Source organism: Amblyraja radiata, chromosome 18 (genome assembly GCF_010909765.2).
Source record: "Amblyraja radiata isolate CabotCenter1 chromosome 18, sAmbRad1.1.pri, whole genome shotgun sequence".
Taxonomy (NCBI): Eukaryota; Metazoa; Chordata; class Chondrichthyes; order Rajiformes; family Rajidae; genus Amblyraja; species Amblyraja radiata.
The window spans coordinates 19,489,380-19,517,337 of NC_045973.1; the positions used below are offsets into that span (position 1 = coordinate 19,489,380).

The following is a 27,958-nucleotide window of genomic DNA, read 5'->3' on the forward strand; positions in this document are numbered from 1 at the left end:
CAATTTAGCAACCCACAGGCAAGGAGGATTCAGAATATTAGCAACCTCTCCGACAGCACAGTACAAGTGCAGGAGATGAAACTGAGTGCAAACGTGTGCATTTGCAACCATCTTCCAAAGGAACAAGTGGATGATCTTGATCAGCTTCCTTCCAAAACCCCACCTCCACGGAAGCCAATCTTCAGTTAATGTGCTTCATTTGATCAAAGGTTGTCCGGTACTATTTGATAGTCTGCAATGCTGAAGACATTTCGAGAACTTGATATGATTCTATCCAAGCTATTCCATTCCAATAGTTACAACACTGACATCAAGCCAACAACCTGGTAAGGAGCTGGTCATCTTCCACGGTCCTGGCCCTGGGTGAGGGTTCTGGTATACCTTTTCCAAAAAAAATAAATCAAACTGTCTAGATTCCACCCTGTCAGCAAGGTGTCATGCACTGCACCGAGTTATCAAAATGTATTAGGTCCAGATATCTTCACAGTCTTTTCCAAACATGGATGAACTAGCCTAACTCCTCAGGCAAGGTGCAAATGTCAACCCATGAAATCCAGGCACATTTGACATGAAAATCTGAAGTCAGGAAGAAAAGAGATGGGTATTGTTGTTGGAGGATAGCACTCTCAGTCCAGGACCAGGACCAGGGAGTTAGTGTCCAAACACTGGAACTATCTACCCACAGACATAGCAGAGTTCTTTCACCATAAGGACCATATTGGTCTCACCATCATGACCTGGGCTAATCAAGTATCGGCAGTAAATGTTGGCCTTCCCATCTATGTGCACATCTGGCATCATGCAAATAAAAGATAATTCACGTAGCAAATACAATAAGACAGCATTGCAGCCTTTCCCTTCAGGAGGTTCAGCTTATGTTTGTTCATAGCAACGGTGAATCTGCAATCGGTAAAACTGACATTAACCCTGCCGCCAAGATCCAATTCCAGTTGGCAGTCAACTTAAAATCCAATAACTATTCAGAACTGATCACATTCAGTCATTTTATGTATAAATAGAGATGAGTACAGACATCTCCACGTTAAAATTTGTGTCTGATTGTAAGGGGCAGATTGCTTCGGCACCCATTCACGTTCATTGAGGTTTAAAAAGAACAATTTCGAAGTGAGCACAGGAGCAAGTGAGAAAGAGTAACTACTCCCCCTGCTGCTCAAACTGTATCTTTCACCAGAAGTGGAATCCAAGTTCAGCGGTCTCAGGCAAGGTAAAACTAATTACATCTTTAGTTTTGGAGACACAGCATGAAACAGGCCTTCACCCCAGCGAGTCCACGCTGACCATTGATCACCCATTCATACTATTGTTATGTTATCCCATTTTCTCATTCACTCCCTACAAACTAGGGGGCATTTTACAGAGGTCAATTAAAGTACAAACACACACGTCTTTGCGATGTGGGAGGAAATCCTAGAACCAAGATGAAACCCACATAGTCACAGGGAGAACATTCAAACTCCACACAGACAGCACCCAAGGTCAGGTTCGAACCTGGGCCTCTGGCGCTGTGAGGCAGCAGCTTTACGTGCTGTGCCACCTCGTCCTAGTCATAGGAGCTAAGGGGTTGGGAAAACTATGAAAATTACCAAACGATTACCATCAAAGAAACCCAACTGGCAAATGTGGGAAATAAATTATATTTATTGTACAAGAAGATTGTACAATTTATAGTAACAAAAAGATTGTAAGGTCTCCCATTGATCGATACTTTGATATGATCATTCATGTGATAAATGAACCTTTCAATAATGATCAGTTACCAAAGTGGAAATCCATATCAATATTTCAATCATCTTTGAGCCACATGGCCTTTCACCTATTTTCTCAGCAGTCCAGATATTACCAAACTATGTCATGCTATTGGAGAATTACTCGCAATCTTTTTTAGCACAGAAAACAAAATGGGGGTAATATTGGTAACAGATTACAGGGTGGGAAGTTGGGAGGGCAGGTGATAAGATATGAACTTGGAAGTGTCCTACATTATCTTGCTGTCATTTGTACATGACCAGACATCTCTTAATACCATACAATCCTGACACAAATGCAATGGCCTTTGGCTCATCGGCCTTGCACTATTTCTCTGAAAGGGCTACCTATTCCTGTAATTCATTTTTTTCCACAGCCCTACAACATTTCTTCCATTCAGCCATTCAATCCTTTATGACAGCCATTATTGAATCAGCTTTCTCTACCATCCCACTGAAGAATCAGTCTGAAGAAGGCTCGACCCAAAATGTCACCCATTCCTTCTCTCCAGAGATGCAGCTTGTCCCACTGAGTTGTTCTCCATTTAAATTATTAACTGCTTTCAGAAGGTTATATTTTTGTTATATTATACAAGAATAATTGGAAACTCAATGTGGAACGTTCAACATTCTTTACTGTAATAAGCCACTCTGGGCCTTCAGTTCCTACATCTTTTCAGCAACCTGGATGTTCTTTACACTAATCACTTCTTTACACTAATCACCAGAGTAAGACAATAAATCATCCGAGTTTATCATGTGTCAGGGTGATTGAACGAACACAAATTAATGAATCTCATCCCTTTGCATTTAGCAATTGCTTTGTTCCTATTTTTAAACTTGAATACAAAGGTTAAGAATTTGATCAATACCACCTACCTCTGAAGATGGAGGGATATTCAATTCCATCACTGCGTGGCAATGAAACTCATTGAAAACTTTATAATTAGCTTGAAATTCGATACTTCCACATCTGGAAACATTGTTGAAAGCCGGGGGAATAACAATGATTTTCAGGAAATACTTTGCAGAGTGGTTCAGCTAGTGGACCTGGTGCCTTCACAGCTCCAGGTTCAATCCTGACATCCAGTGCTATCTAATGAAACCTTATATGTGCTCCCTATAACAGCGTGGGTTTCCTCCAGGTGCTCCAGTTTCTCCTACATCCCTAAGACATGTGGGTTGGTCAATTAATAGGCCACTGTATATTCTACCACCTCCCCCCCCCCCTCCTCCCCACCCAACCCACTCACCCAACCCCAAGTAGATGGTAGAATTGGGGGGATGTTGATGGGAATGTGGGGAAGTTAAAATTGGATTCATGAATGGTTAATGTCAATGGTTGCTTGGTAGTTGGCGTGGACTCAGTAAGATGAAGGTAGACACAGAATTTTGGAGTAACTCAGCAGGTCAGGCAGCATCTCTGGAGAAAAGGAATAGGTGACGTTTTGGGTCAACGCCCTTCTTCAGACGCTCGATCCGAAACGTCGGTTCAGTCTCACCCCCAAACGTCACCTATTCCTTTTCTCCAGAGATGCTGCCTGACCCAATGAGTTACACCAGCCTTTTGTGTCTATCTTCAGTGTAAACAAGCATCTGCCATTCCTTTCTGCACAGTAAACTGAAGTACCTGTTTCATTGCCATTTGGCTCAATGACGATCATAGACATTACTCAAGAATATGCAGTGTCAAGCTGTCTCATATCATTGCCACATGAATGACATGAACTTCACTCACCGATGATCGGGATTCTTGACACTCCTCCTGGTAATCTGGATTACCCTGAAAAAAAAAACAATTCAACGTTAGGCCCTGCAGAGATCGCAACTTAGTTAAATTTGAAAAACTCTGAAGTATAGGAAACACTCACATCACCAACCTCAGCAGCCAAGTAATTGCCCGTGGCCAAATGCTTGAAGCGGAAAAGACTGTTCCAGTGCCCAGCTCCCCCACGGCAAGGGTCATGTTGAACAACCTAGTAAACAGTGAAGACAAGCTATTTTAGCCATGTTTGCCTGCATTCTTTCCTTTTTGCCCAAAGAATAGGTGTAAGTTTTAATTAGTACAGGTGTCAGAGGTTATGGGGAGAAGGCGGGAAAATGGGGTTAGGAGGGATAGATAGATCAGCCGTGATTGAATGGTGGAGTAGACTTGATGGGCCAAATGGCCTAATTCTACTCCTATCACTTATGACCTTATGAATCCAAGCGTTGGTAGAATGCTGATCACAATGCAATATTCACCCAGCTGGGAAGCAGCATTGTATTTGGCCAGATTCCTGAAGAAATGAAAATACAATGGCAACATCATTTCAAAAGGACATTAATTGTCACTTTGCAGGGTGTGGAGAAAATGCTGGCACAAAATGCTGGGCGATGGGACAGCTGCAACATTGTACATCTGCTCATGCATTCTTGCATCTATTTATCAGTTTTCACCAGTCTTGACTAGATCGATGGAGACAACCAACGTCAAGCTGAGGAATTGGACCCTCGATCCAAGCAGTTTATTGGGATCTGGGATTCTATTGGTACATGGGAGATGGAAGTTATGGGGAGAAAGGATTTTGCTGATTAGCGAATGTCAGACCTCGACTAGAACCGGTTACAAGTTTCATCCTGTGTGGACATTTTTGTGGTGTAAATGTCACCTGACTACAACGAGTGATGTTTTAAACACAATGCCATACCTCAACCTCCCACAGTGCCTTGGAACTGGTTGCTGACGTAGCAGACTGCCGCCCTGTGGTCCTGAGGAACACATACTGCTTTTTCCGATACTCGTCGCAGGTGAGAAACTTTTCCTGCTCTGCGTGAAACAGTCTCACAACATCACCCTAGGAGAGCAAGATTAAAATAATGGCATTAATAGTTTGGTGTTGGGAACCGAGATACCATCGATTAAGGTTTGTTTTAAGGCAATAGTTCCCAACTGGGTGACACAGAGGCGCAGTGGTAGAGTTGCTGCCTTACAGCGCCAGAGACCTGGGTTCGATCCTGACTACAGGTTCTGTTTGTGAGGAGTTTGTACGTTCTCCCCGTGACCTGCGTGGGTTTACTTCAGGAGCTCCGGTTTCCTTCCACACTCCAAAGACGTACAGGTGTGTCAGCTAACTGGCTTGGTAAGATTCTAAATTATCCCTAGCGCGTGTAGGATAGTGTCAGTTTCCAGGGATCGTTGTTCGACACAGACTTGGTGGGCCGAAGGGCCTGTTTGCGCGCTGTATCTCTAAACTAAACTACTGTAGACAAAAGCCCTGTATGCTCAAAGTAAATAAAAAGCATCTTATGTTCCCTTTGGGGTTAAGGATAAATTACTTTCAGGATCTGAAATGACTTTTGAGTCCAAAGTGGGATCGACAGACTGTATCACACACATGGTTCCGATAAAACAGGCAGGTGGGGAGATTGGCTGGTTGCTTCCTTCATCTGCATACTCCCAAAGGGACTCAGCACCATCACAAACACTGCTTCATTATTTAGAGCAGTCCCTAGACAGGGATTACATTCTGTTGATAGATACAAATGCTGGAGTAACTCAGTGGGTCAGCAGCATTCCTGGAGAACATGGAAGGTGACATTTTAGGTTGGAACCCTGCATCAGAAGAATCTGTTACTTGGACAATGTTTTCAACAACTTCCTCCAGGAGCCATCTGAACATCAATGTTTATAATTCAATTCAGATACATTGTAGGCAGTGCCAATTAGCTCACCCCTTTCAAGATGTCTTCCTTATTATCACTCCATTTCATGAACAGCACGATTTTCCAACTAGTGTTGCAATTCACAGAGTTAACCTGGAACAGACAGCATGCAAGCATATCTTGATTAAAACAACTGCGTGGGGTTGATTTTTAACAGAACTTCAATTAAATTGATCGCACTTGATAGATTGTTGCAAAACACAATTTCCAAAGAACGCAAGTTTGTTATTCAAGTTCCTATTGTCCTAATCTCAGCCTCCAAAAAGGTCGTTTTGTTTATTCGTTGCTTTCAATTGTGCTTAAAAATATCAAATTTTTCTCTAAAATGAGTCGTAGCGGCAAAATCCCCAGCATTATTCAACTTGTCTTCTTCAGTTGACTCTAATCATTCACACAAAATCTGTGTTCCCAATCAGTACAAGCAAGGCATTTCCAGAATATGGGCAGCTTCATAAATCAGCTCACTTGCAATTGCGAGGTCAACTGGTGATTTGTGCTTATCGAATGTAAAATATTCTAATGTGGTTGTCCCTTTTTGTCATCTAAATTAATTGTTTGTATGAGAATGTAGTTGACATGGTTAATATTGTTTGTTGATGACACTAAAATCAGTAGAGTGGTGGACAGTGTATAACATTTTCTGAGATTACACTGCCATTTGGATCAACTAGGCTAAAGGGCCAAAGAATGACAGATGGACTTTAAATCTGACACGTGTAAAGTGATGCATGTTCAAGTTAAACTAGGGAAGAACTTACACAGTAAATTGCATGGCCCTGGAGAATATTGTGGAATAGTGAGAGGTACAAATACATTGTACACTGAAACTGGCAACATAGATAGACAGAATGGTGAAGAAGGCATCTGGCACACCCATCTCCATCAAGTACAAAGGCTTGGACATCATATTCAAATGTACTGAGGTTTAGGTTTATTATCGCCACGTACTGAGGTACAGTGAAAAGCCTTGTTTTGCATGGTCCTAAAAAGATCAAATACACCAAATACAGATACAATCAGTTCATACTCCAGTCCAATAGGTAGAGCAAAAAGGAGGATACGGAGTGCAGAATATAGGTCTCAACATTGTAACACATCAGTTCCTTGGACAAAGTCCAATGTCCTGAATGGGTTAGAGGTGAATCGAACAGTGCCCTAGCTTATAGAAGGACCATTCAGAAGCCTGATAACAGGAGGGTGTATGGGGGGGTGGGAGAAGGAGCAGCATAATTACGATGGTTAAAATATATTTGGACAGGTGTATGGATTGAAAGGGCTTAGTGGTATATGGGAGAAATGCAGGTGAATGGGACGAGCTCATGTAGGCAACTTGGTTGGCCTGGACCAGTTGGATTGCGGGGCCCGTTGTCATAGTGTGAAGCTCTATGACTCTGTGGTTCATGCCATTAGCAAGCCCGTCTTATTTGTAAGCCCTCAGAAATCAGGAGATTGAGGGTTACAGTACCGACTAAATGCTACATCATAGTGCCTTTTTCTAATTAAATAATAATCAGCTTGGCTCAAGTACAGATTAATCACCTGGTGGCCTGAAGCACATAAAATTCGCTTGACAGGTAAAAATTCTCCTTCAAAACGAGTCCTATTAAAACAACTGAAATCTCATCTGTCTGCTGGATGTTTGTTTACTTCCCACTAACACAAAATGTCCACTGCATATACTGTTTAATGAATAACGGTCCACATGAGGTATAGTGCCACGAAACAAATAGTGTTTATTCCTTGCCTCTTTGCATCCTGGATTGTCGACCAATTCACAATTGCTGGCATGAAGTGGCTGGCCAGCATTAACTGGGTTCAGCACCACTTTATCTCCAATCACAACCTATGGGGTGAAAAAAGAGACCATTTAAGAATGGATATACATTTCATTGCTCCGGTATCTGCATTCAATTACAAGATGTTCAAATTGAGCTCTTTGGACTGAAGGTTCTCTAGAATATGCCAGAGGAATCTGGTTTAAAAGGGCCGGCCTTTAACAGTACCAGGTTTCTTCCTTGTTTGGCCCATGGATGCCAAATCCATATTTGAATACATTTCTGAATGTTCAATGGCTTCTCGGAATTCAATGCGACTTTGAAGTGACAGCAGGAATGCACAATCCTCCTCTGCACCAAAGCACAGTAGTCCAACAGGGTCTACTAACGTCAATTAGTAGTGAGATATCCTTTCTTCTGAAAGTCAATGCATTTATTACTGCCTCCAGAGAGAGACACCGGGAACCCAAGGGATCAAAACTAGAACTTTACTGATCTGCCAAATCTTAATGAGACAGAATAGGAAAAAGCAATAAATGAAAGTCTGATTTAAATATAGTTTGTAACTTCCATATCATATTTTCACGGGATGCTCCAGTGTTTCCAACAATAGCATAGCAGCACGGTGGGCCAGTTCATAAAGCAGCTCTCTCAGTGCCAGAGATCCAGTTTCAATCTGACCTTCAGGCTTGTCTATGTGAAGCCTGCTTGTTCTCCCTGCATTTGTGAACGTTTCATCTAGGTGATCCAGTTTCCTCCCAGATCTCAATGACATGCAGGCTGCTGTGGACAACCTTTGTGCAGAGGGAAATGGTGGAATCTGGACATTTAATGGGAATGTGGGGAGATTAAAGTGATGAGGGGAGGATTAGCGTAAACATGGGTGACTGATTGGCCAGAGGACCTGCTTCTGTGCTGCATCTCTCTGTAGAACTCGAACAGACAATATTCAAGAGAACAAATTAAACCAAATTGAAGCCATGTCAAGAGCAAAAGTTAAAATCTCACATTTTGTTAAAAGCATCCTAACCCATTGTGGCACAAGCTCGTGTTATTCTGCATTTCACACTATGTAGCCAAAGTCCTCTACTTACACTATCACCTATGGACCGCAACTTGTAGAATGGCTGGATATAAAACCAGGAGCCTTCATTGCCAGCAGCATCTAGTGTCACCCTCATGGCATTCTTCTCCAACAGAGCTGGCAGCCTCTTGTTCACCGTCAGGTACTTGTTGCTCTTCAGGTGCAACAGCTATAGAGTCACAAGGTCACAAAAGTGAAGGGAGGCAATTTGCAACAGCAACAATAGTATGAGTTTGGAAACACCACTTGCGTTCCCATTGAAGATCATGCAAGGTGCTGGACAGGACAAAGAATGACAACATAGAGAACTGGTTACAGAACACACAAATTTTAAAAAGTATTTGGCCCAAGCCCATGTATCAATATCTATGAGTGTTTTCTGATCATGCTCAGCCAAGGGGGTATGATCTATTAAGAAAGGTAAATCTTTTAAAAGCAAAACAAACCTGTTGTGTAAATTGATTAAATGAGCATAGTTGAAGTTTATTTTCTAATTGAATTTCAATCATTTTTAAACTTCTCCAGTCAGCGACACAGGAAAGGCCATCAGCAGCACATGATATCGGAGATGATCACATGGCACAGCAGGCAATGAAGAAAGCTAATGGCATGTTGGCCTTCATAACGAAAGGATTTGAGTATAGGAGCAAAGAGGTCCTTCTGCAGTTGTACAGGGCTTTGGTGAGACCACACCTGGAGTATTGTGTGCAGTTTTGGTCTCTTAATTTGAGGAAGTACATTGAGGGAGTGCAGTGTAGGCTCACAAGGTTAATTCCCGGGATGGCGGGACTGTCATATGATGAAAGAATGGGCTTCTATTCACTGGAATTTAGAAGGATGAGAGGGTATCTTATAGAAACATAAAATTATTAAGGGTTTGGACAAGCTAGATGCAGGAAACATGTTCCCGATGTTGGGGTAGTCCAGAACCAGGGGGCACAGTTTAAGAATAAGGGGTAGGTCATTTAATACTGAGATGAGGTTAACCTTTTTTCACCCCGAGAGTTGTCAATTTGTGGAATTCTCTGCCTCAGAAGGCAGTGGAGGTCGATTCACTGGATGCATTCAAAAGAGAGTTAGATAGAGCTCTTAGGGCTAGTGTATTCAAGGGCTATGGGGAGAAGGCAGGAATGGGAAATTGATTGAGAATGATCAGCCATGATCACATTAAATGGCGGTGCTGGCTCGAAGGGCCGAATGGCCTACTCCTGCACCTATTTTCTATGTTTCTATGAGAGTTTGGAAATGGAGCTTCAGATTCCACCATCTGTGACCTAGTTGCTGTTTGCGAAGCACCCCACTTTGTGGGATCACAGTGACTGTGACAACTCCAGGATACGTGGAGCCACATGGCTGTGGGACCAGAGGGGCAGCATATTGGAAGCACGGTATTGCAGGGTGTTAGTCGGGACACCATCAACATGTCCTGCACTTGCCTGGATAACATTGCCATATTGAATGATTGTTCCAAGCAACTTCCGGTTCTCCGAATCATTCTGCTTCTTTTCCAGATCTGAAGCATGCTGTGGAGAGAGGCACAAACATCAGATCAGTGGCTGCCTCAAACCTTTAGATTAGCCCAAGCACACCATGGCTTGAACATTCTCCAACATACTCAAAGGTAAGAGAGTACTCTTGGACATATAAGCTACTGTTTCCCTAGAACCATGTATTCCATTGGTTTTGAGAACCTCTCTAAAATCTACATGAAGCTTGTTCAGCCTCACGACAGAGGAACTGATAAATTGCTGAAGGTGGCAATTAGCAAACAAGACACGAGTTGTGCTTGCCCTCCAAAGGGCAATCAGAACTACATAGACATGGGGGTATTGGTTTTGTCTTTATGCACTATTAGTATCTGTGCGTGTGTGTGTATGCACGTGTGTGTGTGTGTGTGTGTGTGTGTGCGTGTGTGTGTGTACACAACTTGAACCTTTTTTTCTTGTTGACTATTTACAACGCACTATATTTACATATTCTGTTGTGCTGCTGCAAGTAGGAATTTCATTGCTTTATCTGGGACATATGACAATAAAACACTCTTGATTCTCTTGACAAAAATGTGTAGAAAGATATCCACCACATTGCTGTCCAGGGTAATAATTATTCTTCAAGCAATATCACTGAAATTGTATCGATCATCAAGCTGCTGTTTACAGAAACATTCTGCATATAATTTATGTGCTGCACTACCCACAGCACACTGTGGCTATCTTTACAAAAGTAACCTTGGACATCTCCCCGAGATTGCGATGAATGCTTTACTTCATCATTTACATTATCGTTGACAACTTTTAAAGATTAACTCTGCATTTTGCAGAAATGGTCAGATTCAGATTTACTTGGGCAAATAGGAGAAAGTTGTTTTATTGCGAATCAGGCAGACGATCAGAAAGAGTTATGAAACACGGTGCTCAATATTACTGGAGTCAGGACACCTAGGCGCCTGTATGGAATTTCAATGGACATTTCCACACGCTTTAAAAAATTGCTTTATCACATCTGGAACGTGAACAAATCAGCTGGTGAATGAGGAACACACAACCCAATTATCAAAAGCATCAAGGCACCAATGCCAAAAGAGTTTTGGCCAAACTGCAACAATCAAGATTAAAAGCCAAAAAGAACATTGCAGAGAAGACATCAAATGAAAGCTTCAGCTTTTACAATATGTCCAAGATAACAACTTAAAAATACACTTCACTAAATAGATGGATTCTTCTTCTATATATAGAGGACCACAAATCTACTGGTTTAGTTTACAATGCCATCTAGTTCAGTCACAGCCTTTAGTGTAGAATATTTGGCTCAGCCTTCCCTAAGCAGCACTGTTCACTTTTAAATGTCCCCTGAAACCCAGTTGTATCAGTAAAGGGGCTGTCCCACTTGGGCGACCTAATTGGCGAGTTTAGAAGAGTTTAAGAGAGTTTGAAAAAATGACATGTTGAAGACCTCCTTCGACTATGTAGAAGACCTCCTTTGACTACGTTGAAGACCAGCTTCGACTAGCTACGACTAACTTTGGGAAAATTGGACACCGAATAGTGGAGAGTGAAGACGACATCCTTCGATCTCCTTCCACCTCCCTTCGACTATGATGAAGACTATCTACGACTACCTTCAACTACCTTCGATTACCTTCGACTACCCTCGATTACCTACGAATAACATGACGACCTACTACGACTAAGCCTACGAGTAAAAAAAGTATCGATTTTTTCCATGGCGACCTTTTTTTACTCGCGAGCATTTTTTAACATAATGAAAAAAACGCCGCGACCCAGCTGAGGCCTCGAGTACGTGGAGACCACTCTCGAGCATGAAGGAGAGTTACGAAGACCTCCTACGACCTCATGTCGACCATGCTGCGAGTATGAGTCGAGGACAAACTCGGCAGAACAGGCCCTTAACAGCTAAAGTGCTGCTGTAGTTCAAGGCAGCAACTCACCGCCACATCAGGATGATTAAGCATTTGCAATGAATGCTGGCCTTGCCAGCAATGTAAATATCCAAAATAAAATGTGTTTAAAAGGAAAGTGTTTTTAAACTGACTTGATCTGGGAAACAATGAGCCATTAAGTTCTTCCTTTACATATACACCGAACATTCAAACAATTTGCAACTTAGACTGTCCGAACCTATTAACCAACCAGTATAGGATAAAGATGTATTTATAAGGTGATTTTCACACCTTTAGACATTGCAAAATGTATATTGAATGTGTAGCTGCTGCTAGATTTAGGGAAACATAGCTAATACTTTTTTCTTGGAAAGATAGTACAATAAGATAGTGACCAAGCAATTAGCTTCAGGGATGTCAGTTTTTGGATGAATAACAGCCAAGACATCAACAGAACATCCACATTCTTCTTTGACAGTTTAGTTTAGTTTAATTTCCTTATTGTCACGTGCACCTAGATACAGTGAAATGATTGTCCTGCATGCTACCCAGTCGAATCATACTGTACACAAGTTCAAGGGGACCTCTTCTGGAACAGCACGCAGAGAATTGGCATCTTCTGGCACCATCTAGCAACTTGCAAGCATTTAAAAAGTCCGGCCTTAACCCAAGAAGTTATGCATTTCTTATATTCTCCATTAAGGCCTAGTCTTTTGTCAGCTGGGGATCGATGAAATAGGGATTAGCCTGACCTAGTGTAAGGCCATCGGATCCTTCCACCACCACTCCATGCAGCTGCTGCAGGCTGTGCCCGATACTCTCGCTCACCTGACTGTTCAAGGGTCTCTCATGGGCATCTCTGCCATCATCATCATCACAACATCATAAGAGATAGGAGTAGAAATAGGCCAGTCGGCCCATCAATGAAAACAGATAAATAGATGCAAAGATGCAAGGATACAAGGATACAATGTTGCAGGTCTCTCATTGTCCAGCATTTTCTCCACACCCTGCAAAGTGACAATTAATGTCCTTTTGAAATGTTGTTGCCATTGTATTTTCATTTCTTCAAGAATCTGGCCAAATACAATGCTGCTTCCCAGCTTGGTGGATATTGGATTGTGATCAGCATTCTATCTGCGCTTGGATTCATAAGGTCTTAAGTCATAGGAGTAGAATTAGGCCATTCGGCCCATCGGCCTATTCCGCCATTCACCATTCGATCATGGCTGATCCATCGATGGTAGACACAAAATGCTGGAGCAACTCATCGGGTGAGGCAGCATCTCTGGAGAGAAGGAAAGGGCGACGTTTCGGGTCGAGACCCTTCTTCAGACTGGGTCTCGACCCAAAACATCGCCCATTCCTTCTCTCCAGAGATGCTGTGTCACCCGCTGAGTTACTCCAGCATTTTGTGTCTACCTTCGATTTAAACCAGCATCTGCAGTTTTCTTGCACATGGCTGTTCTATCTCTCCCTCCTAACTCCATTCTCCTGCCATCTCCCCATAACCTCTGACACCTGTACAGCTGCTGCAGCCATGATCTGTAACTACCGCAAACTTGTCTCCTGATCCCTCCAGCAGCCGCCTGTCCACATCCATGTACCATGTCCCAAATCGATTACGGCACTTTAAGGTGTTTTTCAAGGGCACACAAGTTGAGTCCACAACTACTCACACCTAAGATAGACACATAAAGCTGGAGTAACTCAGTGGGAGAGGCAGCATCTCTGGAGAGAAGGAATGATTGATGTTTCGGGTCTAGACCCTTCCTCAGACCCGAAACGTCACCCATTCCTTCTATCCAGAGATGCCGCCTGTCCTGCTGAGTTCCTCCAGCTTTTTGTATCTATCTTTGATTTAAACCGGCATCTGCAGTTCCTTCTTACATTACTCACACTTGTTGGGTTTCCCCTTCACCTCCCACCACCAACACCATTTTGCATCTACCCAGGGCCTTATGATACTGAATTTCTCTCATGTTGCACAGAGGCCGTCACAGATCTTCTATGATGCTTATCTTCATAGATAAGTTCTTGATTAGTACGGGTATCAGTGGTTATGGGGAGAAGGCAGAACAGGGTTAGGAGGGAGAGATAGATCAGCCATGATTGAATGGCGTAATGGACTTGATGGGCCGAATGGCTAATTCTGCACCTATCACTTATGACCTTATGATAGAATATGAAACATCTCACCAATAAAAAACTACTCTTGCGATTGTGCTGTGAAATGCTGAGTTAAAATGGACAAATATACTCAGCATATAAATTGTTTAAATTCTACTAGATTTAAATTTCCAAGTCATTACTTTACAGCACAAATCATCTCCAGTAGAGGTCACTGCCTGTCAAGATAGAAATGTATACATCCAGTCTCAAAGTTAACCAATGAGTAATTTAAGGTAGCAAGTTTGTAATAGAAATTAACAGATTCAATTGTAACAGACTGCAAATAAATCCTGTACCTCAGAATCCCTTTTCACCAGTGTGATACAAGACTCACCGGATTGTGGTTCCCTGGCTTGTCTTTGCAGCCCTTCCTAAGTAAAGGCATCACAATGCTCATCCTACAAGACTTCACATACCTCAACCATCAGAAACAAACATAAAAATATCTGCCAGGAGAGCAAAAATGTCCTCCCATGGTTAGCGCAACATTCCACATTCCACCTGGTCAGACTGTGGGGATTTATGGACCTTTGCTCCCTTTCAAAACCACCAACACATCTTCGTCATAACATTGATATGCTCCAGGACTTCACTGCTCGCTTCCCTGAACTCACTAGCTTCCATTCCCTTCTCCACAGTAAATAAGTTAAGTACTCATTTAACACTTTGCCCATTTTCTGTGGCTTCAGAGATAGATGACACACCAAACATGAAGATTCTTTACTCTCTTTGGAGTTACTCTTTGGCATTTAACACACAGAAAACCATTCCTTCAACTTCTCTGCCGGGGATAATCTCGTGTTCCCATTTAGCTCTCCTACCTTCCTTCTTAAATGCACTGCCATGTAATGCAAGGGACTCACTTGAACCCCGCTGCCTATACCCAGCATCTGCAATCTTCTTTCTCCTGAGCAGTTTCAATATCCCTCATCAAGCAGTCCGTATAATCCTGCCCATTATTCTAACGGCAACGTGCTGGCTCTGAGCTCAGCCCATCTCACCTTTAAATGCCTTCACTTGCAAGATTTCCTTTACCTGCCAACAGTCTATCCTAATCAACTTTTTGCATTCCAGCTTAATGCCACCAAAATTAGTTTATTCCCAAATTAGGAGTTTGACTTGTGGACCAGTCTTATCATTTTCCATATCTTGAAACTATTTATGACCACTAGTCCCAAAGTGCTCCCCCACTGACATGTCAGCCACTTTCCCAGACTTATTTACTGGGAGATCGCGTATAGTCCATTCTCCAGTATGACCATCTACGTGTTGCTTCAGAAATTGTTTCTGTATTTAGCAAATTCTGCCCCATCGAATCCTTTAAAACTATGGCAATATTACAGTGTATTAGTATAGTACAAACATACTGTGTTTTATTCTGCAAATAGTTACTTCTGTTCAAGTTTCCAAAAGGTTACACATGTAAAACCCTGGGGTAACGGTTCCCAATTTATTAATTATTACAAATACATTTTCTTTTTTTTTTCACTTAAATTTTTATTGACTTTTCACAGAGATATACAAAACGGTGCAGCGCCATCACCATAAATAAAACAAAATAAGAAAAACAATCAAAATAAAAAAATTAATAGATACGGGGAAAAAGTAAATAAATAAATAAATAGATGGAATAAGACCGTGTGATTCACTTACCAAATTTAAAAAAAACATTACATTGATTCGTTATCTGGAGATATTTCAATATTCACACAAACATACCATCTAGTTCTATATAACACAATCTTCCCATAACTAGCTCGGCATTTATCTAGTTGGTGTCATGGCTCAAATAAACGGTCCATTTTTCCCAGATCTTCTCAAATGAATTCTCCTTGACTCTTAAGGAATATGTCAGTTTCTCCAAATTAAAGATGTCTCGCACAATTTCTAACCACTGTTCCTGTTTTGGACTTTTTTCATTAAGCCACTGCCTGGTAATGGCCTTCTTACTTGCTGCAAGCAAAACTTTAGTCAAATATGTATCTTCTATCTTTACAATATATTTAATGTGCCCCAGATACATCACAAGGCAGGTATTTGGGATTTTATAACCCAAGATATTTTTAACAACTGCGTTAACATTTTCCCAGTATGGCCTTATCTTTACAGTTCCAGAAAATATGCGAGTGGTCTGCCTCCGTACTCCCGCACAGCCTCCAACAGTGTTGTTGGACAGCAAGTTGTCTGCTTTTTATTTTGGGTATTATAAAAAAGCGAGTTCGATTCTTCCAACAACATTTTCTCCATACTAGTGAGCTTGTGAATGTACATTGTGTCTCACACCTTTGATACCATTCTTCTTCAATTATTTGAATCTTTAATTCTGCTTCCCATTTTGTTTTTATGTAGAGTGTTTATTCTCCCCCGCTTCCCACCAGAGCTTGGTAGAAAGCAGAGATGATTCGAGACCCCTTCTGTTTGTATGCATCCACAATCACCTTGATTACATTATTTGAAGTTTCATCTAGTTCTGGCCTTATCTCTTTAGTAAAGTAGTCTCTTCATTGCAAGTATCTAAAAGAATCTTTGTTTTCGAGACCATACTTTGACTTTAAATCTTAGAAGCTCATATACCCGCCATTTTCTGAAGCTGTATACATTACCATTATGCCTTTTTGTGCCCATTCTTTGAATCTTGAATCATACACCCCTGGCTTAAACTTTGAGATATGCGAACCATTTCAATGCGTGAATCCCTCTTTTTAATTTGTATTTTTCCACTATAGCATTCCATATTTCAAACGTAAATGCTACTATTGGATCCATAGCATGTCTCAAAGCCCCTCTCAGATATTTGTCTCCCACCAAAATCTGGGTCTGGTAACCCTGTATCTCTCTTTCCATTTCTTTCCATCGAGATTCATAATCAGGTCTACACCAACAAGCCTGAGGTCTAAGTTGAGCTGCATAAAAGTATTTCCTCAGATTTGGTAAAGCCATTCCACCCTTGCTTTTCGGCAGTTGAAGTGTTGTCAGTTTTATTCTTGGTTTCTTGCTATTCCAAATGAATCTAGAGGTCATCTTATCCCAGGCTATGATTTTGTCTCGGGGAACATTAATTGGGAGAGATTGGAATAAATATAGTAGTTTAGGTTGGATATTCATTTTTATCGTTTGTATTCTGGCACTGAAGTCTAGAGGAAGGGTAGACCACCTATCAACATCCTTTTTGATGTTTTCTTTAATTTTGTTATAATTAGTTTCAAACATGTTGAAAAGTGTTTTGGTTATAGTTACACCAAGATACTGCATCGATTTTGAATTCCATTTCAGATTATGTGCGTCGCTGATTTGTTGGGATGGAGAATAATTGAATGAAAGAATTTGTGTTTTTGTTATATTCAGTTTATATCCTGAGTGGTATCCATATGTTTCAAATAGATTCATTAGATTTGGGAGACATATCTGGTCGTGCAAGAAAAATAATGACATCATCAGCGAAAGGTTTCCCCCCTATTTTGACCCCCTGCAGGTCTTCTCTCTGCCTTATTGCTTGTGCTAAGGGTTCAATATACAAAATGAAGAGAGTAGGAGAAAGGCAGCATCCTTGTCTTGTGTCCCTTTCTAACTGGATCCTTTTTGATAAGTTTCCATTTGCCTTAATCCTAGCTGTAGGCTCCTGATATATTGTTTTAATACACCGAATTGCATCTTAATTGAGACCAAATCTCCTCAGTACTTCATATAAAAATACCCAACCAACACTATCAAAGGCTTTTTCTGCATCTAAACTGACCAGGACCATATTTGTATCCTTCTTTTGAGCATTATCCACAATGTGGAGCGTTCTTCTAATATTGTCCTGTGTTTGACGCCCCCTAATAAATCCAGTTTGGTCTTCATTAATCAGATCTGGTACAAAAGTCTCGAGTCTTTTGCAAATGATTGAGGCAAATAGTTTGTAGTCTACATTTAAAATTGAGATTGGCCTGAAATTTTTACATTGCTTTGTCTTTGCCTTCCTTAGGTAAAATTGTAATAATTGCTTCCTTCCATGATGGGGGAGCCCTGCCATCTTTAAGGGTCCAGTTAAAGCAAGACAGGAGCAGAGGTGTTAGCTCTTTCTTACAGGCCTTGTACCATTCTGGTGGAAACCCATCGCTGCCTGGTGATTTACTAGCCTTAAGTCTACTGATTGCAACTTCCAGCTCCTTAACCGTAAATTGTGACGTAATGGTATTATTTTGTGTCTCACCAATTGATGGCATGTCGAGTGAGTTAAGAAAACTTCTCATTGTCCTTTCGTCAACTGATGGTGGTTTAGAATAAAGTTTCTTATAGTACTCTTTAAACATTCTTTCTATCTCATCTGGCTCATGTGATAATTGATTGGTTTTAGGATCTCTTATTTTATGAATTGTATTAGAGGCCTGCTGTTTACACAGGTGTCTGGCCAGGAGTCTAGTTGCTTTTGGACCTGCTTCATAATTTTACAAATTATTTTTACAAATCTTGCCTTTTTTTCCCCCCATATCTCCCCTGAGGATCTCATCTATCTCCCCCCTCATTTCCTTAATCTGTTTTAGTACCAAATGATCCAGTATGTTTTTATGTTTTTTCTCCAATTCTTTCAATTTTTCTACTTTATGTTCATACGTAGCTAGCCGGGCCTTTTTTTGTGATGATGTCAGGGCGATCAGCTTTCCACGTATAACTGCCTTCATAGCATCCCACAATATATCACAGGATCCACATCCCCATTATCATTCTCTTCTATGTACCTTTTTATTTCTTCCCTTATTTTTGTTCCACATTTGCATTATTATTCAAAATACGCACATTGAGCCTCCAAACAGTATTTCTTTTTCTACTATTCAGGTGTACTGTCAAGCTGATCGCACTGTGATCAGATACATCTGCCACCCCGATTTTACACTCTGTGATCCTGTGGCTTTCACCCGTATTCATTAAAAAGTAGTCAATCCTGGAGTAGACTGAGTGAGGTACTGAATAGTGTGTGTGGTCCCTTTCTAAAGGGTGAAATTCTCTCCTAACATCAATTAGGCCCATTTCCTGCACTGATGTGTTAATAAACTTGGTCAGATGCATCTTTTTTTTTAGGCTTGTTGTATCCAAATTATGATTCATAACCACATTGAAGTCCCCTCCACATATCAAAATACCTTCAGTCTCTAAAGCAATAATGTCAAACAGAGTTATCAGTGTCACTACTTTGTTTTCCAGCTTTCCTTTAACTAATACATACCTTCCCTCTTTGTCCCTGACTTCTTTATGGCATTCAAATTGGACTGCATTGGTGATGAGGATAGCCACTCCCCTCTTTTGACTAGTTTTATAGGAACTATAAAATGCATTTCTAAAGCCAAAGCGTTTTAGTTTCTCATGTTCTTGTTGAGGCAGGTGGGTTTCTTGTAAAAATAGTACCCGAGCCTTTTCTTTTTTCAGTTTAGCCAGGACCTTGCTCCTTTTAACTGGATTATTCATCCCATTTACATTGAGTGACACCAATTTAATAGTATTACGTGACATTTAATTTACCTGATCCTGTATTGCATTCATAAATCTCCAGATAACTTGAAAATGTGCAGGTCTGAACATCTGGACAACATGTGTCAAATAAAGATTTTTTTTTTTTAAACCTCCTCCCAGGGGGCCCCTCACTAGAGGTGAAACACTCCATTTCACGCATCCTAGTATCGTCCAACGTCATCCGATAGCACTTATTTTCTAGACCTAAATAAGTCGTGACACAATAAAAGCTAGTTGGATGGGGTCTGCTCAGACTCCTGTAGTTTCTCTTGCTGTCTCACTCCCGTCCTTCGCTCCTCTTTCCAACTCTCTGCCATGTCAAAGCCTGGAGAAGACACTCCATTTCTGGGTCCGCCGGCTCCTCAGCGCTGTAATCTGGTGTCTCCACAGAGTAGCCTCTCCTCCTCAGCTCCTGCGCTGCGTCTTGTGCACTATGGTATGTGCATGTTCCTGAGTCCCAGTGAATGCGCATCTTGTCCAGCTGGGTCTAGAAGATCACCTCTCTCCATCAGGGCCCTCTTTATTCCCTTATATGCCTTGCGCTTCTGGCACCCTCCGTTGCATAGTCGTGGTCAAATGATAGACGTCGCCCATCAATCATTATCTTCTTTCCCCAGGCCTTTTTCAATACCAATTATTTGGTATTAAACTCCAGGAAATTTACCACTATGGACCTAGGTGGTGCGTTACGTTCTGGTTTGTGAGCCATAGCTCTGTGCGAGCGCTGGATCCGTATGTTGATGTCCATTGTTATTGTGAGTTCAGTTTTCAAACGTTGCTCCGCAAATTCAGACATGGATTTGCCGTCTTTCTCTTCAGGCACACCGTAGATGCGAACGTTATTTAGTCTAGACCGTCCTTCCAAATCAGTCAGTTTTTCTTGCATGACTTTGTTTTTCCATTGATTTAAACAGCACATTTTTCATAGCCATGCTAATTGTCTCAGCCTCTTCGATTCGTGCCTCTGCTTTGTTTAGTCTAGTTTCGTGGGCGTGGATTTGTTTGGAGTTAGCAGAAAGTTTATGATAAATTTCTTGCTTTAGATCTTTGAGTTCGGCTTTCATATCGTCTTTGAGTCCTTCTTTAAATTTATGCAAGTCCACTTTATATTCAGCCCTGAAGTCAAGTATTTCCTTACTGATATTGTGGAGCATTGAGCGCACGGTTTCTGCCGATTCATCGTTTGAGCTTTGAGCTTTCACCGGTGAATTCTTTCTTTCACGTCCGTCACGTTTCCTTTGACTTCTAGTTGTCGCTCCCTCACTCATTCCAATACAGAAAACTGTGAATTATGTGGCAATTAGTGAATTAAGGGAGGCTAGTTTTAAACTTGCTATCGGGAGCTCGAAATTAAGCAGCTACCTGCTCGCCTCGCCACCAGAAATCCCAATACAAATACATTTTCACTCATTACCTTCTTAATCCATTTCTTTCTATATACAGGCCTAAATTGAAGTTCTTGACACTGTTCACATCTTTGAAAGATAAGGAAGCCTCTGCTTCCTTAGAAGGCTTAGAATGTAGAAACGTAGAAAAATAGGTGCAGGAGTAGGCCACTTGGCCCTTCAAGCCAGCACCGCCATTCAATAGGATCATAGCTGATCATCTAAAATAGTATGTTTAAGAAAGAACTGCAGATGCTGGAAAAATCAAAGGTAGACAAAAATGCTGGAGAAACGCAGCGGGTGAGGCAGCATCTAAGGAGCGAGGGAATAAGTGACGTTTCAGGCCGAGACCCTTCTTCAGACTGATGTGGGGGGGGGGGTGGGAAGAAGAAAGGAAGAGGTGGAGACAGTGGTCTGTGGGAGAGCTGGGAAGGGGAAGGGAAGGAGGGTGAAAGCAAGGACTACCTGAACTTGCAGAAGTCAATGTTCATACCTCTGGGGTGTAAACTACCCAAGCGGAATATGAGGTGCTGCTCCTCCAATTTGTGGTGGGACTCACTCTGGCCATGGAGGAGGCCCAGGACAGAAAGGTCGGATTCTGAATGAGAGGGGGAGTTGAAGTGCTGAGTCACCGGGAGATCAGGTTGGTTAATGCGAACTGAGCGGAGGTGCTGGGCGAAGCGATCGGCAAGCCTGCGCTTGGTCTCACCGATGTACACCTAGAACTGTGGATGCAATAGATGAGGTTGGATGAGGTGCAGGTAAACCTCTGCCTCACCTGGAAAGACTGCTTGGGCCATTGGATGTAGTCGAGGGGGGAAGCAAAGCGACAAGTGTAGTATTTTGGGCGGATGCAAGGGAAAGTACCAGGGGAGGGGGTGGTTTGGGTGAGAAGGGACGAATTACGGAGAACAGGGAGTTACGGAGGGAGTGGTGTCTGTGGAAAGATGAAAGGGGAGAAGATGGGAAGATGTAGCCAGTGGTGGGATCCCGTTGGAGGTGGCGATAATGTCAGAGAATTATCTGTTGTATGTGACGGCTGGTAGGGTGGAAGGTGTGGACAAGGGGGACTTTGTCCTCGTTACGAGTGGGGAAGATGGGGAGTGAGAGAGGAGCTACAGGATATAGCAGAGACCCTGGTGAGAGCCTCATCTATAGTCGAAGAGGGGAACCCCTGTTCCCTAAAGGATGAGGACATTTCCGATGCCCTGGTTTGGAACACCTCATCCTGTGTGCAGATGCGGCGTAGAAGGAGGAATTGGGAGTAGGGGATAGAGTCCTTACAGGAAGCAGGGTGGGCAGAAGTGTAGTCCAGATATCCATGGCAGTCAGTGGGTTTGTAGTAGATGTTGGTCAGTAGTCTGTTACCTGCGATGGAGATAGTGAGGTCTGGAAACGGTAGGGAGATGTCGGAAATGGTCCAGGTGAATTTGAGTGCCGGATGGAAGTTAGTGATGAAAATCAGTACCCGTTCCTGATCTTTCCCCATAGCCCTTAATTCTTTTAGCCTTAAGAGCTTAATATAACTATGTTGGCATGTCCCCTACAACTCTCACCAACCTTTACAAATGCACCACAGAAAGCATTTTATCAGGATGCATCACAGCTTGGTTTGGGAACAGCTCCATCCAAGACTGCGAGAAATTGCAGCGAATTGTGGACGCAGCCCAGACTATCATACAAACCAACCTCCCTTCTATTGACTTTATTTATACCTCACGCTGCCTCGGCAAGGCCAGCAACATAATCAAGGACGTCGCACCCTGGCCACTCCCTCTTCTCCCCTCTCCCATCAGGCAAAAAGTATAGAAGTGTCTTCCCAGCTGTTATCAAGCAACTGAATCATCCTATCACAACCAGAGAGTAGTCCTGAGCTACTATCTACCTCTTTGATGACCCTCGGACTACGATCGGACTTGTTGGCTTTACCTTGCACTAAACGTTATTCCATTATCATGTATCTAAACTAAACTGAACTGATAGCATGAAAGAATACCAATTGGTTGCACCAGGCAGTGCCAACGTGATTAACAGGATGTGAAATATTTTGTGACAGATTCACTAATGTGGAAAAACACAACCACCAATTTGTACACAGCAAGCTCCCACAAACAACAGCAAAGTATTTTTCAGCTAAATTAGACTATCGCTTCATGTTGCACTCTCGTGAAGATCAAAGTCTTCAGACGGATGTTTGTAATAAGCTTTGCTCATGAAATTAGCAAGATTGGATAAAAGCCAGAATTCAGCTTCCAATAGATTTTGAAGTGAGACAGCATTTTTTGAATTAATTTTGAAAATCTAAAAAAAAAAAACACTTGCTTGAAAGAACCTGCCAGGAGCAAATGTAGCTACTTTCCAGTGCGTACTGTACTCAGCATTCAAACCTTGATAGACCCAGTGGAATACATATGTAGATCTTGCCCTAAATTCTGACAATTCACTCCTTTCAGTAATGAGCAAGTCATGCAGCAGTTTAGCCATTTCTGGCGACGATGGGATATCCTCTAAGATTACAACACTGCTGTTCTGCCCAGCACTCGAGAGTTCAGAGACATTATTTAAATGGATCTGAAAACACACTGAAATGTAATGTAACCACCCAATTAAAACACATCAAAACAGTTCTATAGTCACAAAATTTATCAACTACCAGAAATGATCTTCAGCAGTATGAACATTGACTTATCTAACTTCAGGTAATCCTTGCTTTTCCTCTCTCTCCATCCCAACCCCTTCCAACTTCTCCAACCAGTCTGACTGTCTCTGTCGACATCTTATGTTTGCTTTGTAGTTGCCTTCTCCCAGCGAACAATGATCTATTCTACATTTTCCTTAAAACTCATCCCCTTTGTCCTGTTTTCACACCTTACACTTCCTTATCTATGTATTTCCCTCTCCCCTGACTTCAGTCTGAAGAAGGGTCTCGACCCGAAACATCACCCATTCCTTCTATTCAGAAATGCTGCCTGTTGCCGCTGAGTTACTCCAACATTTTGGGTCTCTACAACTGTGAGGCAATGGGATCTGGGGGTCCTAGTTCTTCAGTCAATGAAAGTAAGCATGCAGGTACAGCAGGCATTGAAGAAAACTAATGGCATGTTGGCCTTCATAACAAGAGGAGTTGAGTATGGGAGCAAAGAGGTCCATCTGCAGTTGTACAGGGACCTACATAGACTACACCTGGAGTATTATGTACAGTTTTGGTCTCCAAATTTGAGGAAGGACATTCTTGGAGTGCAGCGTAGGTTCACAAGGTTAATTCCCGGGATGGCGGGACTGTCATATGCTGAGAGAATGGAGCGGGCTGGGCTTGTACACTCTGGAATTTAGAAGGATGAGAGGATATCTTATTGAAACATATAAGATTATTAAGGGTTTGGACACGCTAGAGGCAGGAAACATGTTCCTGATGTTGGGGGAGTCCAGAACCAGGGGCCACAGTTTAAGAATAAGGGGTAAGCCATTTAGAACACTTTTTCACACAGAGAATTGCGAGTCTGTGGAATTCTCTGCCTCAGAGGGAGGTGGAGGCCAGTTCTCTAGATACTTTCAAGAGAGAGCTAGATAGGGCTCTTAAAGATAGTGGAGTTAGGGCATTTGGAGAGAAGGCAGGAACGGGGTACTGATTGGGGATGATCAGCCATGATCATATTGAATGGCAGTGCTGCCTAGAAGGGCCGAATGGCCTACTCCTGCACCTATTGTCTATTCGCATAGGTTGAAAATGAGAGGGGAGAGATGTAATAGGAATCTGAGGGGCAACTTTTTCACCTAGAAAAGGTGAATGGAACAAACTGCCAAAAAAAAGTAGCTTAGGCACACATAGTAACAACAATTAAATGACATTTGGACCGGTACATGGATAAGAAAGGCTTAGAGGGATTTTGGCCAATCGCTGGCAAATGGGACTATCTTTGATGGGACAAAGTGGACAGCATCGACAAGTTGGAATGAAGGGCCTGCTTCTGTGCTGTATGACTCCATGACTGACATATCCATTGCAAAGGAAATTTCCCTTTCAAAACAACACAATATTCTGCAATTATTTTGGGTAGAGACTCAATTGGGAGCAATGAAAGTATTATACTAATAACGATAATAACAACAACTACAATCATTAAATTGACAATTTTTCCAATGGGATTTCATTTTGAGTTTAGGAGTAACACATATTCCAAGTAAATCCCAGATGGAGTTTTCAGGAAGATAATGTCAAGGAGTTAAGATCTTATAATTCATTATTGAAAGTGCTTTATTTAATAAGTAGTACTTCAGACGTATAGTCCCATTCATAGCAGGAAATATAACATCCAGTCTGTCCACAGGAGGCTTCCACAAGTCATATTGTGTTAAAGAACAGTTCGCCCTCTTGCAGTAAGGGTGAAGGATAAACATTGGGCGGGACAGTAGGAAACATTTGCATATGGCATATTATGTCCTTCAAATAAACCATACCTCTCAACTCAAGGCTTTGGACAGGTGCGTATTACTTTGGACAGGTGGATGATCTACTGAACTACAATCTACCTCTTTGGTGACCCTCGGCTATCCTTGATCGGACTTTGCTGCCTTTACCGTGCCATAAACACAATTCCCTCATCATGTATCTACACACTGTAAATGTCTCAGGTATTGTAATCAGGTAATGTCTTTCTGCTGACTAGATAGCAGGCAACAAAAGCTTTTCACTTTACCTCGGTGCACGTGACAATAAACTGAACTGAACTGAACATTAGTCATAGCTTCAGAGTCATACAGCAGCGAAACAGGTCCTTCGACCCACCCAACCAGCAAACATCAGTTTACCCTATCTATATTTTGTTTTCTCCACATTCCCATCAACTCCCCTAGGTTGTACCACTCACCTACACAGTGGGGATACTTTATAGTGGTTAATTAATCTACCAATCTGCACATTTCTGCGATATGTAGCTCTGGAGGAGACACAAAAGGTCATGGGGAAAACATGCATACACCGCATAGACAGCACCAGAAATCAGGATTGAACCTGGGCAGGGGAGTGATGAGACAACAGTTCTACAAGCTGCTGCCCAATTAACTTACATTCTTCTACTCTTTGGGGAGAAATCTCTTCAAGCCTTACCTGATAAAGCAAAAATATGCCTCCAGCCACTAACTCCAGGCTTACTCACTGGAGAGAGAACATCAGTCAGCTGCACAGTTTCTGGATTCTACTTACGTGCAGTTTATTCAGCAGCACTGCGTCCGTTGTGGTGTTGCCTCCGGGCTTAGCTGCTTTCCAGAACTGTTTCTGAGCAGAGTATCGGTTCATAGGACATAACTTAAAGAGGCAGTCTGTGGAAACAATGAGGGGATGGGGGAGAGAAAGATAATGGGATTATTAAAAGCAGATGATTTAGTAAGAGAATGAATCATTAAAACACAGGCAACTAATTTGGAAAAATCTATTGTTTTGTTCCAAAGTATTATGCTATGCACTAGATTCATCAGCACACACATCTTGTGTGTACCCAATAAGAAACCAAGTATTGTAAAGGGCCTGTCCCACTTTCATGACCGTTTTTACTCGTGGACATTTTTTCATCAGGCTAGAAAAACGCCCCGACCTACTTGATGCCACGAGTACCTACGACTAGCATCACGACTTACCTACGACCACCTACGACCTCGTGACGACCATGCTGCTAGTACGAGTCAAGGCCAAACTCAGCAGAGGTCGTGAAAGTGGGACAGGCCCTTTACTGTCAAACTTTATCCAACAAGCCTCTCAACATTTCTCCTTCAGCTGGATATTTTCATATTATGGCAGAAGAGATACCAATGCCTCAAGAGAATGGAATACATTGGATTTTATCCAAGCAAATCGAGATTGGGCAGAAAATACAATTTAGCTGCAGAAATTGTTTAAACACACAGCAAACTGGTTCAAATCTGAAGCCTATTCCATCTGCAGCCTCCCTTACACAGCAACCTAGGAAGCTCACAAAGGGGAACAAAATAACTGCAAAATTGCAGTGACTCCCAAAGTGATCCATGTCCAAACCAACCACTTTACAATCAATGGAGTTCTGATTTTAGTACGTCATATTCCATCGGCAAAAATCAAATTCAGATATATGGTAAGTAGAGGGAATGAGACAGCAGTGGAATGAGTACCCTTCTCAATGCTCTGGATCACATTGCTTCCTATGGGTGGATGTCGAGGGCACAAGCCTTGTTCCACAGACTGAAGCACACAGATGACACTAACTCTTCAGCACAATACTGTAATGCTGCACTGTCAGAAACACCATCTTGAAAGAACCCTGCCATTCCCCTCATTCCACAGGCACTGAAGATTCTGTGGGATTCACAAAATACTACAGATGCTGTAAGCCTAATGGCTGGGGAAACAAATAAGGTCAAGCAGTACCAGTGGAGACAAAGGGATAGTCAACATTTCAGGTTAAGACAGTACATCAGAACTGTTTTTCTATTTCTCCTTCCAAAATGGTTCTCCTATCTTTTCGCAATGTATTCCATCTGTCATGTACTGGCACATTTACTTAACTTGCCTATATCCTCCAAAACAGCTCGGTATCTTCCTCACCACCTACACTGTCACCAAGCTTAGAATTTGCAATACATTGAATATACTGCATGATCCAACCATTCAAAACCAATGATATTTATTGTCAGTGTTGGGGCTTCAGCTACTGACTGGTTAAGAGTCCGCCAAACCAAACAGAACCCCATTATTCCTACTTTGTTTTCTGCTCATAAATGCACCTTCAATCCATGCCATAACATTACTTCCAATATCATACCCCCAATTTAATTTAGTATCGCACAGCAGCTTAAAGTCAAAATACATCACACCACAACTTGACCCATTCTGCTAATTAAAAGCTCATAATTCAAATAGCATTGTTGAATATGATGTTCCTTTCATAAATCTATATGTTGACCAGCTCATTTAATTTTATTTTTATTTTGAGTGTTATGTTGCACTTAATGAATTCCACCATTCTCCTGAGCATTTCTGTCAGCAGCTAGTCAGTAGTGCTCTGCTCTTTGCATATATAGTGGGGCTATAATTTCTACCTTCCAATCTGTCAGAACAATTTGAATATTTATGGAATCTTAAGACATTAACAGCCTGCATACACCATCTCCACATACGTCCTGCAAAACCACCAGATAAACTGGGTTGGAGA

General features: G+C 42.0%; 1 protein-coding gene across 5 annotated transcripts in view; it reads right to left on the reverse strand.

Moving 5' to 3' along the window:
• Positions 1-27,958, reverse strand: part of itpr1 (inositol 1,4,5-trisphosphate receptor type 1) — a 375,823-nt gene that overhangs the window by 272,307 nt on the left and 75,558 nt on the right. For 4 of the 5 annotated variants that reach the window (XM_033036757.1, XM_033036760.1, XM_033036759.1 and 1 more), the window contains exons 4-11: positions 25,981-26,096; positions 9,767-9,853; positions 8,341-8,499; positions 7,216-7,314; positions 5,481-5,564; positions 4,457-4,603; positions 3,638-3,742; positions 3,505-3,549 (exon numbers count right to left, since the gene is read on the reverse strand). In XM_033036757.1, the coding sequence (XP_032892648.1) occupies positions 3,505-3,549; positions 3,638-3,742; positions 4,457-4,603; positions 5,481-5,564; positions 7,216-7,314; positions 8,341-8,499; positions 9,767-9,853; positions 25,981-26,096 (842 nt within the window). The remainder of the gene's footprint in view (positions 1-3,504; positions 3,550-3,637; positions 3,743-4,456; positions 4,604-5,480; positions 5,565-7,215; positions 7,315-8,340; positions 8,500-9,766; positions 9,854-25,980; positions 26,097-27,958) is intronic. The other variant, XM_033036758.1, reaches the window with a different exon arrangement.